Source organism: Camelina sativa, chromosome 17 (genome assembly GCF_030686135.1).
Source record: "Camelina sativa cultivar CO46 ecotype springtype chromosome 17, ASM3068613v1".
NCBI classification, from domain to species: Eukaryota; Viridiplantae; Streptophyta; class Magnoliopsida; order Brassicales; family Brassicaceae; genus Camelina; species Camelina sativa.
This window is the reverse complement of record NC_141896.1, coordinates 8434683-8450181: the sequence shown is the minus strand read 5'-3', so window position 1 is coordinate 8450181 and position 15499 is coordinate 8434683. Positions and strand designations below refer to the sequence as shown.

The 15499-nt window shown below is 36.4% G+C and overlaps 2 protein-coding genes and 1 long non-coding RNA gene across 16 annotated transcripts; all 3 read left to right on the top strand.

Annotated features, from left to right (window-relative positions):
* The first annotated feature begins 79 nt into the window (after positions 1–79).
* LOC104756310 (bifunctional nuclease 2) lies at positions 80–3063 on the top strand. 9 transcript variants are annotated; one of them, XR_015587046.1, is made up of 12 exons: positions 80–385; positions 757–1058; positions 1150–1320; positions 1419–1468; positions 1568–1624; positions 1721–1786; positions 1878–1955; positions 2079–2197; positions 2290–2381; positions 2449–2513; positions 2610–2674; positions 2763–3063. XR_015587046.1 is itself a non-coding variant. In XM_010478886.3 (11 exons), exons 2-10 carry the CDS (start codon positions 764–766, stop codon positions 2669–2671), a joined length of 990 nt encoding a protein of 329 aa, XP_010477188.1. In that variant the 5' UTR covers positions 80–385; positions 757–763; the 3' UTR covers positions 2672–2674; positions 2763–3063. The 9 variants fall into 9 exon arrangements, 6 of the variants coding, with proteins under 6 accessions (XP_010477188.1, XP_010477186.1, XP_087351910.1 ...); XR_015587045.1 differs by having other exon boundaries at positions 2759–3063; XR_015587047.1 differs by having other exon boundaries at positions 253–381; positions 2759–3063.
* A 202-nt stretch (positions 3064–3265) lies between these two features.
* Positions 3266–7113, top strand: LOC104756309 (phosphatidylinositol/phosphatidylcholine transfer protein SFH4). 2 transcript variants are annotated; one of them, XM_010478883.3, is made up of 14 exons: positions 3266–3787; positions 3891–4197; positions 4332–4431; positions 4513–4779; positions 4861–4938; positions 5025–5126; positions 5214–5263; positions 5359–5458; positions 5585–5680; positions 5772–5885; positions 5987–6107; positions 6191–6579; positions 6679–6753; positions 6832–7113. In XM_010478883.3, exons 1-14 carry the CDS (start codon positions 3754–3756, stop codon positions 6850–6852), a joined length of 1854 nt encoding a protein of 617 aa, XP_010477185.1. In that variant the 5' UTR covers positions 3266–3753; the 3' UTR covers positions 6853–7113. The 2 variants fall into 2 exon arrangements, 1 of the variants encoding a protein (XP_010477185.1); XR_015587044.1 differs by having other exon boundaries at positions 3319–3787; positions 5363–5458.
* Positions 7114–8510: 1397 nt separating this feature from the next.
* LOC104756308 (uncharacterized) lies at positions 8511–11169 on the top strand. 5 transcript variants are annotated; one of them, XR_762294.2, is made up of 6 exons: positions 8511–8783; positions 9160–9280; positions 9575–9912; positions 10146–10357; positions 10469–10626; positions 10805–11169. It is a non-coding gene; the product is annotated as an uncharacterized LOC104756308 (long non-coding RNA). The 5 variants fall into 5 exon arrangements; XR_015586921.1 differs by having other exon boundaries at positions 8529–8783; positions 9575–9643; XR_015586924.1 differs by having other exon boundaries at positions 8538–8783; positions 9164–9280; positions 9575–9643.
* The last annotated feature ends 4330 nt before the right edge of the window (positions 11170–15499 follow it).

The following is a 15499-nucleotide window of genomic DNA, read 5'->3' as shown; positions in this document are numbered from 1 at the left end:
CCAACATTAACAACCTTATCCATAACCATCCCTGACACAGGCGCCATACACGTGGCGTCCATTTAGGCTTAATTTATTCGGTGACTGTTACTTGATGACTTGTCAGTTTCTTACGAGTTTCTACGTCACCATTCACGGCTTATACATCGGAATTTTCATTTTTATCCTTTCTCTACGACCATGTTCTGAACCTATCTTAAGCAAATGCAAGACATCGGTGAAAGGGTACATTCGTCAATTGAAGCAAACATGAGTCGATAAAATTGACAGAGTCACAGAGATTCTTTTTATTTTATTTTTCCTCTGTTATTGTTGATCTGTCTGTTCGGGATTCTTCTTTTTAGTTCTCTGTTGATCCATCCAATTGAATCTTACGAATTTGTAGGTAAGATCTCACTACTTCTGTTTTTTCTTTTCAGTTACAAAGGATAGATTCAACGAATATTATGCGATTGCGTGGTCTGATCAATTCAGCTACTAGATGATATAAATAAATTATAGTTTTCACTTCTTTTGATCAAGATCACCGATCCTTTTTTTTTTCTTACCCTGACCGTTAAGTTATTGTATTTTTTTTTGTGTGTTGATCCGTGATTTGTCTAGCAAATAAAGTAGTTACTACTATTTTTGGGAATTCGTTTGTGATTTTGAAGATCGAGTTAGGGTTCACTCTTCAGAGATGTTGGTAGTGTTGTTGGATACTAAAAGTTTTCATTTTGAGTCCTCGTTGAATTTTTCTGGGTTCTGCATGAACAGAGTGGAGATGAGGTCGCTTCATACACCGGTTGTTTGCCCTAGTGCTGGTCCCAGACAATTGGGTGTCTCTGCTTCTGCTTCACTTGTCAACTGCTCTGTTTCCAAACCTAGGTTGCTCAGAAACCAATTCTTGGGTGGTAATCAGACCAGAAATGTTAAGTCCCAGGTTGCTACAGTAAGTATTCGGAGGTGTAAGAGTATAAAATGTCTTTTCAGCTCGCATTCTGATGGTACCGGAAGCACAGCTGAGAATTTCAACGAGAACGATGATGATTATGTCAACTCTAGTGTTCTGGAAGCTGGTAATCCCGGTGTTAATAATTAGTATATTTCAAACCATGAGTTCACTCTCATCCTCTTCTTGTGTGTTAATGTATTGTTTTGTATGTAAAGTTGAGGTAAAGAGTGGACCAGATGGTTTCATGGTGAAGATGAGGGATGGTAGGCAACTTAGATGTGTCCATAACAATCCTCAGGGAGGGAATCTTCCAAATTATGCTCCACACTCTGCTATTGTGCTCAAAATGGAAGATGGAACTGGTCTTCTTCTTCCTATTATCGTCTGTATGTGATATCAAGACCCAGTTTTTTCGTTTGCAAAAGCTTATTTTGTCCCGGTGTTTTGAATCTCTTTCCTCTGTTTTATGTTTTTTACATTGCAGTGGAGATGCCTAGTGTTTTACTCATGGCAGCATTGACAAATGTTCAAATAGTAGGCTTCTATTATTCTTGTATTATGGTTTTGTTAGAATCAGTCAAGAGTAGTTATGAAGAGATGGTTTATGGATTTTCTTGGTTACTGGTTGTGTAGGCAAGACCCACTATGTACCAAGTGGTGAAGGAGATGGTCGAAAAAATGGGTTACGAGGTAAGTGTTGCGGTCCTTCTCTCCTCTCTTTTTCTATTATTTTCATTGTAGAGATACAAATTCTTATATGAGGATGTTCCAACTATTTTTCTGCAGGTTAGGCTTGTTAGAGTTACCACAAGAGTTCACGAGGCATATTTTGCAGAGTTATACCTTTCAAAGGTTTGCAATTTTGGCCTAGAAATGCATCCTTCTAAATGTTTTCTTTTGAAATTCAAAATCCGTAATGTATTTACTAATGATGGGATTGCAGGTTGGTGGTAATAAGTCGGAGTGTGTTAGCTTCGATCTTCGTCCTTCAGATGCAATTAACATAGCTGTTAGATGCAAGGTATAGTTATATTACCATAACCATGTTTTCAAACTTTCTTTTGAAGAGAAACAATCACACAAGAGTTATCTTCATGAGATCATATTAACTGTTGAAAAATGGTGTCAATACTCACTCTTTTAGGTACCTATCCAAGTTAACAAGTATCTAGCTTATAGTGATGGAATGAGAGTCATTGATTCGGGAAAGCTATCAAAGCAAACACCTGCTTCAGATGGTTTATTATTCACTGAACTAGACAGGTAATCCTTTGAAATGTGAAATTAATCATTTAAGATCCTTTCTTTTGCTGGTAAGTTTACAAACTTAGTAACATTGTTTTCATTTGGGTTAGGCCAAATGGTCAGCCTTGTTTTGATACAAAAGAGTTTGACTTATTGAGGAACATGATGCAAGCTGTTGATGAAGAACGGTATGATGAAGCCGGTAAGCTTTGCTATCACCCTTCCCATATACATTAACCGTGAAGCTTATATTCCCCGTTGTAATGCAGTGTGATAAAAGTTTGCGCTCTGTTTAGTGAAAATGTCCATGTTGTTGTTCATAGAGAAAATAATGGTGTGTGAAAGATTCTGGAGTTTCTTATGTTTTTTTTTTGTTCAAGAAATCAAAGATCGATCAATGTCTTGTTTGGTTTTGCCATTGATTTTGCAGCTGAGTGGAGAGACAAGCTTGGCCAGTTTCAGGCAAAACGCAAATTAAGGAAGTACACATGACAGGTATTGTAATACAAGCTCTCATCCCATTGGCTTTAAAATACGCAAACAGAAATAGTAATTAATTTTTGTGTGTGTTTTCTTCAGGCAGGTCGGAAGACCAAGCAAGGTAATTGATATTAGTATATGATTAAAGTAAATAATAAAGAAGCCATTGCTACCAGAAGTTTGAGATCAAGTGGGGTGGAAGAAAGGCTTCCACAAAAACAAAAAAATATCTCTGGTATGATGGAGACTGGAAAGAGATTGTAAAATACTTTTCTCTATGACTCTATCTACACTTGTGCACGTACTGGTTGTTTAGTTTATAATTCTCAAGAATACGGACAAAAATGTATGTAGCGTGATCGTGATGTGTACATATTTTATTACATTATTGATCTTCTCTAAAATATCCTACTCTACTTTTAATTAAAAAGGAAAAAAATCATAATTATTAAAGGTTCTTTCTGTGATTTGTCTTTACTACATTATCACATAAACCGATCATCGGAAGTAGGCCCGGATGAATAAATTATTGATTTTATAGTGTTGTATACTTTTGTATGCATAAGCTGATAAGCATATAACAAAACAAATATAGTCTAACTAAAAATTGATTCGAACTTAATAATATCTTTCATTTGACCCTGATTTATAATTTAACTAGGAATACTTAAACTCTCAATTTGAAGAAGAAGAAAATACTAAAAACAGAATAAACCGAATAAACCGAGTTCCCGCCAAGAGGAGGTTTCACATGATGATCGAGCAACTACTCGCCACGTGTCATGATAACGTAAATAATTTTTTAGGTAACCAAAAAAACGAAGAGGCAGACGAAAAAATAGAAAAAAAAAATTATAGGAATCTTCTTCTCAACATTAATGGCTACGATATTTTCCGGCGGCCGTGAAGATTACTACTTTTGCTAACATTTAATTTCACACATTTCGCATTAATAGTAATAAATTCCTCAGTTACTTCTTCATCTACCCCCCTCTCCCTTTCCTTCAATTCCGATTTCAGTTTTTTTTTGTTTCTCCAAATTCTAAAGTTTCGATTTTTTTTGGAGTTCACACAAGTTGGTATCGATTCTCCTCATGTCGGGTTCTCTCGATCGACTCACAAGACCTTGTAAGTCTTCCGATTTGGGTTTTGAGAGTGGAGATTTTCATCACTCGCAAATATTTGATGGTTTTGACTTATATATTTTTATTGGTTTGGCTGGGTTTTGAAGGTTTCTCAAACAATGGTGGTGATAAAAGAGAAAAGAAGTCAGATTTGGAAGTTTCAGAAGATGAGAAGAAAGCTAGAATTGGTGGTCTTTTCAGGAAGAAGTCATCTTCCAAAACCAAATTCAGAGATTCCTTGAAGAGGAAAGGGAGCAGCAGCCGCAGGGGGGGAAGCATTGACCGGACACTCTCTCTTACTTTCGAAGACATACATGATGCTGAAGAATTAAGATTTGTTTCTGAATTCCGACACTCACTCATCTCTGATCATTTGCTTCCTCCTAGCCTTGATGACTATCACATGATGTTGAGGTTCCCATTTTTTTTTAATCCATCTTGTGTTCTACTTAATCCATCTTTTATGTTGATGTTGAGATCATGGACGTGTTTCATTGTGTTATAAGTATATTTTGATATGGAGTAGAGAGAACATTGTTTGTTTGCAGGTTCCTGTTTGCTAGGAAATTTGATCTTGGAAAAGCAAAGTTAATGTGGACTAACATGATCCAATGGAGAAGGGATTTTGGCACTGACACTATCTTGGAGGTACTATTAAGTTGTCATTTTCGTGTGTTGTATTTGTGTCAATACCCGCAGATAGTTGCTGACTAAGTTCCTTCACTTCAGGAATTTGAGTTTCCGGAATTGGATGAAGTTCTCAAGTGCTACCCTCAGGGATATCATGGTGTTGATAAGGAAGGGAGACCTGTTTACATTGAAAGATTAGGAAAAGTAGACGCAAACAAACTCATGCAAGTTACTACATTGGAAAGGTACCTGAGATATCATGTTAAAGAGTTTGAGAAAACTATTACTGTCAAGTTCCCAGCTTGCTGCATTGCTGCTAAGAGACACATTGACTCCAGTACAACTATCCTAGATGTTCAAGGCCTGGTACATTTAAAACCAAATTCTGAGACCTTTTGTTATGTGTGGTTTCATTAGGCTTACTGAATCGTCTGAATATATTTGCAGGGTTTAAAAAATTTCACTAAAACTGCTCGAGATCTTATAATCCAGCTGCAAAAGATTGATAGTGATAACTACCCTGAGGTATTGTCAGGCTGCCATTGAATTTTACATAAGCATAACCTGTTTTGAGCATTGTTTTAATAACATGTGATATAACATATGTGCAGACTCTTCACCGTATGTTTATCATCAATGCCGGCTCTGGTTTCAAATTACTTTGGGGCACGGTGAAATCATTTCTTGATCCAAAGACTGTCTCCAAGATACATGTAACTTAACCGTGGTTTCTATGTATCCATTTTTACACTTTTTTACTGTAGAAAGAAAACTTAATTGTATCAATGTGATCTGAATAGGTCCTTGGCAACAAGTACCAGAACAAATTACTTGAGATGATTGATGCCAGGTAGACAGTTTGTCTTCAATGTTTCGTTTCCTTATCATATTCCCAGAATGTGATTTAACATCTGAGTATCTGACCATATTTTGGAACTTGTTCAGCCAGCTGCCAGATTTTCTCGGCGGTACTTGCACTTGTGCAGATCAGGGAGGTTGTATGAGATCTGATAAAGGACCGTGGAAAGACTCTGAGATACTAAAGGTGGAGTGCTTTGTGTCTTGATATTCCATATCTTATTGTTCGTTATGTTTTTGTTATGCTTACATTAAACCAAAATATAAAGGATGCATAATATGTTACTCTAATAATTTCTCAGTCTTCATGCAGATGGGTCGCAGTGGTGGGACGTTCTGTAGGCATGCTGGTGCGTTCCTAACCAGTGATTCCCAAATATCTTCATCTGATATGCCAACTGATTCTGGGGTAAGGTCTTTTGGTAGTTTCAACATAAGTTTTTCTATGTTTTTTTGGGTGTATTATCAGGCTGTAAGAATCCTCTCCTCTCTTGGCTCAGATGAAAGTTAGTGACCCATCAACAGCAGAGTCAGGGTCTGAATTGGAAGAGATGGTTTCACCGAAAACAAATTTGAACAATCATGTACCCAAGTTGACTCCTGTTACTGAAACTGTAAGCGTTCTCATGTACAAAAGTGACATCAAATACGTAGAAGTTCTTACTTCTTAATTTCTTATACAGGACCTGATATGCTATTATGCTTATTTTAATAGATCAAAGACAATGGTAACACAAGTCCTACTGTTTTATCTGAGTATGAGGAGTGTGTACCAATGGTGGACATAGTTGTGGATGTTGCTTGGCAGCCCAAAGAGATGTCAAACGCTTCTGAAGGTAAGACCGGTGAACATCAGACATTTACCCAATTACAAAGCAACGTGAAACAGCAAGTAATAATATAATGGAACGTGTTGCAGGTCCGCAATATACATCAAGTTTGGGCAAAATAGGATTGGTGAGTCATATCAGGAGTTGGCTAACTGTGTTCTTCATGAACTTTTTCACACTCGTGTCTCTGGCTCTGCCACAGCCTAAAGAAAACTCACAGTTGCATCCTTCAAGCGCTAGAGCTGAGCTGTGTGATGAAGATATTGCTAGGGAATCCCGTCCTCCTTCACCTTCTCGTTCAACGATCACTGAAAGAGTTATCATTTCCTCTGTTTTAAGCAGACTCGGTGATCTTGAGAAACAGCTAGAAACTCTTCACATGAAGAAATTCGAGATGCCTCACGAGAAAGAGGAGTTGCTGAATGCTGCTGTTTATCGCGTGGATGCACTAGAAGCAGAGCTCATCACCACGAAAAAGGTGTGAAGATCTATGATCTGATTCTAAACCTTGAATGATACTGATAACGAGTCATTATAAACCTTATTACAACTGAATCTCGGTGTTGTTGATGAACAGGCGTTGCATGAGGCTTTAATGAGGCAAGATGAACTTTTGAGTTACATAGACCGACAAGAGGAAGCTAAGTACCGGGTTAGTCTCATTCTGTAACTAGTTTTGCTGCCCTTCTAAGTCGGTATCTATGTATTAATGGTTAGGAATATAATGCAGAGAAAGAAGTTCTGCTGGTGAAGAACTCGAGTTTGCGAGGTAAATTAGTAAAAAAATTGGTTGTTCAAGGATCTGATCATAGACCATGGACCATTGAATTACACAAGTAGGTCTGAAAGCAAATATCTCTGTCGATACGTAATGTATATAATATAAGAAAAAACTTGTATTGTCAAACAAAAAAAAAAGCTTGCAGTGAGATTTCAACTGGATATCTTTTGTTTTTGTTGAATTGCTTTGATACTATCGGATTGTGTGAATGATTAATTGGTGTTTGTGACATTGGATTCTGTATTGGAGGTACAAAAGCAAAAAGAAAAAGAATGAGAAAAAATTATATAAGTTCTGAGTTGTGACAAGAGTTGTATAATGTATAGTTTAGATTTATGAAAGCAAATGTGGTATTATTGCATGTTAGTAGAAAGGGGACTCATCGACCATTGACATGTTTATATGACCAAACAAAGGACTCGTCACAAGACTCAAGGACGGTTTCTTCGCCTTTTTTTACTTGTCCTATGATACTATCTTCTCTAAAAATGAGGACTCATGTACTACGATGCCACAAAAATATCGTTTTCTTTTTACTATTTGAGTTGCAAACATTGAATTAGGCTCAACCAACTTTAGTGAAATGTGAATCGAATCTTGAAATTTGACAAAACAAAAACTATTGATTATATTTCATTATGACGAGTCTCTATCATTTTTTGTGTGTCTTGAGTGTGTGTGTGTGTGTGGTTTTAATCTCTCTATCAAACTTAAGTAGGTCTATACAAAGTTTCAAATCAAAGTTAATGAATATGAATAAGACTGTTTTGTCTTTGTCAACCACAATAAAATATTCATGATGATTAAGAGGTTTTTTGCACTACAAAGTTTAATATTCAACCAATTTCAAGAATATTTAAAATTATATGATTATATATAGCTTTTGGAAATGATTCACGTGGTGTAACCCCAGCCTTATGCCCCGTAAAATTGTTAGGTCCACTCTCTCTGCCTTGATTGATGATTAATTCTCGCTTACCATCGATTATTCGATTATGATTATCCAATTTGATTATATTCTGTCTAATCTACTTACTTCTCACATTATTTTGTGTATATTAATTGTTTTTTGCCTCAAATATAAATTAAATATATTATTTTTTGTTATTTAGACAATTAAATTAAGAATTTATTATGTTTTATAATAACTAATGTACAAACTTTTAATAAAAGTTATAAATTTTTCTTTTAAAATTATACTTTTATATGTTTACCATCATTTTAAAAACAGTAATATAATTTTATATTTTATTTGATATTTTTTCTTTTAATATAAACAAAATTATATATAGTACTATATTTTGTTTTATTATTAATTTAATAAAATAATTTAAAACTAGTCTCTTGTTAACTCTATTTAATTTCTGATTTTTTTTTGCTACGCACTAGGACCTAGCAATTTCTAAAACATTGGGTGTAACTACGAGAGCTAGCAAGGTTTTCAGCACAATGGTTGGGTTCACTCGCCGGATATGTATATCTGTAGTCTTCTGTGAGATATATATAGTATATGATAATTATCCTAATGGACAATGTAATCAATACAATAAAAATACAATGTATTGCTCCTCTTCTGACACATCAGCTTTTGTATTGAAGGAGAAACTGACACATTGATTAAAATGGTTAGCCTATCAAATTATAACAATTAAAACAGGTCAGCTTTTTTTTTCTTATGTGGACAAAGCATAGAATCGATAAGGTTTTGTCGAACACTGCGTTTAATCAATTATGTTCTTCCTCGCCGTGATACCAACCTTCGACCGACTCTCTCAACCAATCTGAGCAGATCCCAGGCTGATGTTAGCCCCATCGTTGGTCGATTGGTTGTGGTGGATTTCACAACAATGGAGTACGTAAACCCATAAGGTCTTCGATTAGATGGTCGCCGATTCAATGAGGTATGTTTCTCATCTCTCTATTCTTTGTTTTTAGGTTTTCTTGAGCTTTTCTCTGATGCTACTTTTTTTGATTGAGCCAAGTTTCTTTGAAGCTCGTTCAATTTCTTTAGTATTGAAATGTGTTTGCTTAGCTCTCTCTTTTGGGGTCAAAATTACTCAAATACTTTTACTGATTTCGAACCTTAGGATTATTGGGTTTCAATGAGCTCACTTATATAGAACGTGGAATTTGAGGGATACTGGATTCCGTTTCAGCTCATTCATATAGATGCATTGAAGGCAGATGGCGTTATATTTCCCTATGCAGCTTTAAGATTTTTGCAGCTTTGTTTAACCCTTTGTAGTTCTTTTTTTTTTGTGTGCCTGCTTGGAATAGGTAGTAATGAAAGGCTTCAAAGACTGGGTTTTTGCTCTATCCAGCTCAATGGCATCATCTAGACCTCTTTTGGGCAGTGACCCTTTTTTCCGTGACCCACATGAACAAGAGGATAGCCAGTGTATGATCTCTTTCTTTGGCTCATTACAATGAGATCAACAATTTTGAGATCTGCTTTACCTCTTCTTGTGCTTTACTTTACTCCTTGTGGTTTACTTTACTTGATCTGGATTGTTTCAGTAGATTTCATTGCTATGTTCACTGCTTTTGTAAATTGAATTGGTCTTTACTTTCTGATACTTGATCCAATGGCTGAAACTATTTAGGTTGATTATTTGATCCTTCTCAAAACGATCTCTTCTTGCTGGTTTTTTAATGTTTTCTTTTGAATAATAGCTTTCACTTTTATTTTTAGCTCACGCACCTGCTGCACCAGAACCAGTTACACGCTCGGAATAATGGTTCAGTGGTGAATGCCAATCAGGTTCATTGTTAGAGAGTTTGCGGAGGCACATATGCCATGGGTCGACTGTATCCTCTGTTTATTCATTCTCATTTCCTAGATTTTTTTCTGATATGTTTGTGTAGCAATTCTTAGTACAATAGCTTGATCCAGAATATTAGATATGATGCGATTTGTTTAAACATTGTTATGGTATGTTACAATTGAGGTTCTCTAAGGGTTTATGATTAGGGTATATTCAAAAACTGGGTTTACAAGAAGAGAAAACTGGGTTCCAAGTAGCCTCACTGGTAATGCTTTGGGTCTTTATCTACTATGTTTTAAGATAAACCAAATACTGGGCTTATCTGTTGACATTAAAAGAGTAACTAACATTTTGAATGCTGGTCCATTGTCATTTTTCTTAATTGTTAATTGCATATGTGTGTTTAGCACTTGACTTGTGTTGGCCCTATTTTTCTGGCTATTTTCCCTCCAAAAAATCATGATTTCTTACTTATGCTTATTTTTTGTCCTTATACAGCATTACCGTGAGAACATGATGATGTGGGTATTTGGCTATGGCACTCTTGTGTGGAACTAATGATTTCACTACAATGAGAAAGTGTTAGGTTTCATCAAGGGATAGAAACGTATCTATGACTTTGGTAACTCTATAGTCTTTGGTTAAGGCTTTCACTACGAAGCCGCAAAACAAGTCACAAACCAATCCATAAGTGTTTAATTAACCAAACCGTAAGTGTTTAATCTGAGTTTAGTCTAGAGCATAGTGTTTAATGTCTGGTAGATATCTCCTTTGGTTTGATGGTATTGAGAAGCAGTAACATGCTTTGCCTTATTACACAGGTGGGGTTCAAGATGTTCTTAGGGATCACTGCATCAGTGACAAGCTGGTACGCATATGAGACTTGCTGCAGTATAATCTTGGAGGACTTCCCAATACTTGCCAAGGTCTTTACTACTGCAATGTCTTAAGTGGAGTCATTAGAGGAGCTTTGGAAATGGTCAGTCTCCTTTTTATTCCCATTTTTTTGTTACATAAATTGCGTTTTTCAAACTTCTCATACAAACAGTCTCCCTAAAAACTTGAAATGAACTTCTCTTACTCCTCAATTACCAAGTGTAGAAGAACATTTTTGGGCTGAGTGCTTATGTTCTTTTATCCGTCTCCACAATGATCAGGTTTCGATGACATAGACGTGTGATGTTCTTCGAGGGGATGATGCTTATGAGTTGCAGGAGAAGCTACTAAAACAAGTCACAGAGGAGTACAACGATGATGAACAGTTCGTTCAAAATTACAAATTTGTGCGAGGGAACAAACTGAATGTAACTACAATGGACTACAATAAAACCCAATACTAGCCAACTTTTTCTAAAGACCAAATAACCATTTAGCTTGTGATATGAGCGTTTAGTGGAGCAGCCGAGCAGCCGCTTGCTTCTATACCATTTACACGATATACTTGTGAGTTGGTATGTATCTTTTCAAATAATGTTGGCCGACCAAACAAGTTAAAAATAGAAACTTAGTGTGGTTTGAAAAATTTGTGTGTACACAATATGGTTTTAAAAATGTAAATATGTGTCTAAGCAAAAATAAGATTAAAACATAGTGCATATAGTTAATGAAACGATATATGTATGTATATTTAGATGAAGCATTCTTTGCATACGTCATTGAATTCTCTTTAACAAATACGTCCCAACTTCAATCTGACTTGAGAGCATACGGTAAACTCAATATTATCTCAAACTCAAAAATATTTATCATTTTCATTAATTCTTCTAATTCTACAGTTCAAGATATGGAAAACATTAGCAAACAAGAGAAATCAAAACATTTTCAGGCAATAATATAAATTTGCTGATGTATCTAAAAGATTCAAACAATTTTAATTTAATTATGATTGCAGAGATAAAACATATATAAAATAAAAAATCATCTAAAAATAACCCGCGGCATAGCGCGGGTATCAACCTAGTTGATAATAAAAACCCGTCATAATTGAACACGTCAGTTAACTATTTTATCTTGTTAGTTACATGTGGACTATTGCGATAGTTACATGATTGACATGTGGACTATTTTATCTTGTTAACATGCAATTATATTTGACATGTGGACTATTTTATCAGTTAAATAGTGTTTGCAAAATTGACATGTGGACAAAGCATGTACGTGTTTAAGCTGCTTCGTCTCTCTCTTCTTCAATATAAACTTTTCAATGTGATCTTTGGTATCAACTATCAAGTATCAACAATACCTAACCTATGTAGTCCAATAAGTATTATAAATGGAAATATGTATGATTTGTATACAATGGCGGTACAATCGATCATGAATAAATTAGAGCATTATATTGTGTTACGTGTGTGCCAAACTATCATACCAGAAACATGTTTTGCCTTTTCTTTGATAGATTATTTATTTCTACTCTGAACTCACCAAACAGGTAGACAAACACTAGCTGGACTTGAGTCCTTTCCTGACATGATTAAAGTTAAATTTATGTCATATTCAAATATTTATAATTAACTAACTATTTTAACATTAATCAATCCAGACATTATCATATGTACTAAGTAGTAAATGAATCATGCAATTGGAGGTTTTTTTTTTGTCAATCACAATTGGAGCGTTTCTTAGATATCATATTTAATAAAATCTGGATATATAGCTTTCTCGAATATTTTATGCGTGACTAAGTTTTTTTATATATAAAAAAAAACCCCACGAAATATATACTAGTAATTACCATCAAAATTCAGGTGACGTAAATTTACGACTTTACATTATAAATGATTAATTTACAGTTAGAATGTATTATCTAGAGTCCCATTCTAGAATCTAAATGAAGGAGCCATCAGTTGAGTTTTACATAACTTAGTAATATATATTGACAATAAGAAAGTAACTGTAGGTTAAACATTGTTTTGAGAGAATTTAACAGTTTTAGGGTATAAAAGATTCATAAGACGTGAAAATTAAATTTCTCAAAACCTACAAAATTCATCAAAATGAAAACTTATACATATAAATAATAATCCAATATATAAAGAGAAAAGAGGCTCATAGTCAGAATGTGAAGCAGAATGTTCACGTGATATTACTACTTCATTTGGCAATCTATTCGCGTCCGAAATTACTTGGCAGTAAAAGCCATGTGTGCTTCACGAATCACGACTCACGACAATTCCTTGATTTTTTTTTTTTTTTTTTTTTTACATTTTAAGTAAATAGTATTTTCTTTTTTCTTTTATTCAAAAAGTAATAATGGAAATGCAAAGCATTGCCTATACTAGCTTGCAAGAAGTAAAATAAATATAAATATTACTAGATTGAATATTCCTTTTGGTTTCGATACTTTATAATTTCGTTTTTATAGATATCATACATACCAAAATATCGTAGCCGAACTCTCTGTTGTAGAGGTGGAACAGAAAAAGAAAAAAACGTGACAAAATAATGTGTTCTCATTTTCGTCTAGTATATATAATTCGAATATAATTTGAATAACTTGGTCGAATCATATGCCGTGGTCCAAGCCAAAAGAAGTCTATATAATATCCGGATATTTATTCGGTCTCTAATTTCTTTAGATTGGTTGAGATAGAGATTTTATATGCCTTGATCTGGCACTAATCCAAAGCTCCCCAAAGAGACGCAATACCTCTGGTAAAGCGAGTCAGTCAAGAGCCCATCTCCACCATCAAACTCAGCTGCCCACCTGGGATCAGGGGAGAACCTCAGACGTGAAACTGGCTCTTCGTCCTCTCGGGATCCACCCCTTACCACCATCATTCCGGCTATTGTGAAGCCCACGCGGGATTTTCACAAAGGCCCACCATCTCTTCCTTAAAAATAGCAAGCTGGAATTGTTGTGGGCTGGGGAACCCCACAACAATCCGGCGCCTGAAGGAGATCAACCGACAGGTATCTCCAGATATTTTGTTCCTCATGGAGACAAAAAACCCAGATAGCACTGTTCTCACAACCACACAACCTCTAGGCTTCACCAAGTTGCAACTAGTCCCACCCCATAGCACAAGAGGAGGAGGCTTAGCTCTCTTATGGCATGAACATATTGATATTCAAGTGCTATCAGACACCCAAAACTTTATTGACACTCGAACTCAGGCTGAAGGGCGGACCTTCTTTGCAACTTTTATCTATGGAGAACCTGATAAAACAAAGAGAAAGTGTATATGGGATCAGCTCTCAATCATAGGACAATCAAGATCAGATGCCTGGTTTTTAACAGGAGATTTTAATGATATTGTGGACTCATCTGAAAAATCTGGAGGTGTTCCACGACCTGAAGGCTCGTTCATTGACCTCAGAACATTTATGTCTGAATGTGACCTCTTTGACTTGCGCCACTCAGGTAACTTTCTGTCCTGGAGGGGCAAAAGACACGATCACCTGGTCTTCTGTCGTTTGGACCGCGCAATGTCCAATAGTGAATGGGCAACAACCTATCCTTCCGGGAGAAGCGAGTACCTACGCTTTGAAGGCTCTGACCATAGACCACTCATCACCTACTTCAACCTTAAAAGGAAAAGAGGTCAAGGTCTCTTTCGTTATGACAGGAGATTAAGGAACAATGAGGAAGTCACCAATCTGGTGAAGGAAAATTGGGATCCTGCTACAAACGAAGAGGTTGATCAGAAGATTAGCAGAGTTAGACGAGCCATAGTTACTTGGTCAAGAGAGAAACAGCTCAACAGCCAACAGCGAATAAACGATTGTAAAGAAAAGCTGGAACTAGCCATGACTGCTACAGACACGACTCAGGCGACTCTTACCAAGATTACAGAGGAATTAGCGAAGGCATATGGGGAGGAAGAAGAATTTTGGAAGCAAAGAAGCCGTCAACTCTGGCTCACCCTGGGAGATAGAAATTCAGGGTATTTCCATGCTGTTACTAAAGGAAGGAGAACTGTTAACAAATTCGCTATTTTAGAAGACGACATGGGACAAGCTCATTACGAAGAAAACCAAATTCTTGAAGTCATCTCAGAGTATTATAAAACCCTGTTTACCTCTGAAGGCAGCGACGACTGGTCTGTGATATCAGAAGCTCTACACCCTTGCATATCCGATGAGATCAATGCAATGCTGATCTCCCTACCCTCCAAGCTGGAAATCAAGCAGGCGTGTTTCTCCATTCACCCTGATAAAGCCCCTGGACCAGATGGTTTCTCCGCAAGCTTCTTTCAGTCAAACTGGTCCACAGTGGAACCCCAAATCACACAAGAGATCCAGAGCTTCTTCACCTCGGGAGTCCTACCAAGTAAGATAAATGAGACTCATGTCAGACTCATACCGAAGATATCGAGCCCCAAAACTATGAAGGACTATAGGCCAATTGCCCTTTGCTCAGTCTATTACAAAATCATTGCGAAGATCCTTACTAAGAGACTTCAACCAATTCTCCCAAACCTGATCTCTGAAAATCAGTCAGCTTTCGTTCCACAGAGAGCAATTGCGGACAACGTGCTAATTACACATGAAATGCTCCACTATCTGCACACGTCAAAAGCAAAAAAGAAAGTGTTCATGTCAGTCAAAACTGATATGACAAAAGCATATGACCGTGTAGAATGGGGCTTCATCAAGATGGTAATGGAAAGAATGGGATTCCACCCCCAATGGATAAATTGGATCATGCAATGTATCACTACCGTAACCTACTCTTACCTCCTGAATGGAGCAGCGCGGGGATCCGTAGCTCCTCAACGTGGCATCAGACAAGGGGACCATATCTCACCATTCATCTTCATTCTCTGCAGTGAAGTTCTCTCAAGACTCTGCCTTAAAGCCCAAGCTGAGGGAAAACTGACTGGAATCAAAGTGGGAAAGGGAAGCCCTAG

What these genes read in the sequence shown, in the direction of transcription:
- LOC104756310 (XM_087495783.1), top strand. Translation starts at nt 749, where the DNA reads ATGAACAGAGTGGAGATGAGGTCGCTTCATACACCGGTTGTTTGCCCT. An exon ending in CATTGACAAATGTTCAAATA is followed by an intron (nt 1,469 to 1,567) that starts GTAGGCTTCTAT and finishes CTGGTTGTGTAG; the next exon opens with GCAAGACCCACTATGTACCA. An exon ending in TCGAAAAAATGGGTTACGAG is followed by an intron (nt 1,625 to 1,720) that starts GTAAGTGTTGCG and finishes ATTTTTCTGCAG; the next exon opens with GTTAGGCTTGTTAGAGTTAC.
- LOC104756309 (XM_010478883.3), top strand. Translation starts at nt 3,754, where the DNA reads ATGTCGGGTTCTCTCGATCGACTCACAAGACCTT. An exon ending in AGCTCATCACCACGAAAAAG is followed by an intron (nt 6,580 to 6,678) that starts GTGTGAAGATCT and finishes GTTGATGAACAG; the next exon opens with GCGTTGCATGAGGCTTTAAT. An exon ending in AAGAGGAAGCTAAGTACCGG is followed by an intron (nt 6,754 to 6,831) that starts GTTAGTCTCATT and finishes AATATAATGCAG; the next exon opens with AGAAAGAAGTTCTGCTGGTG.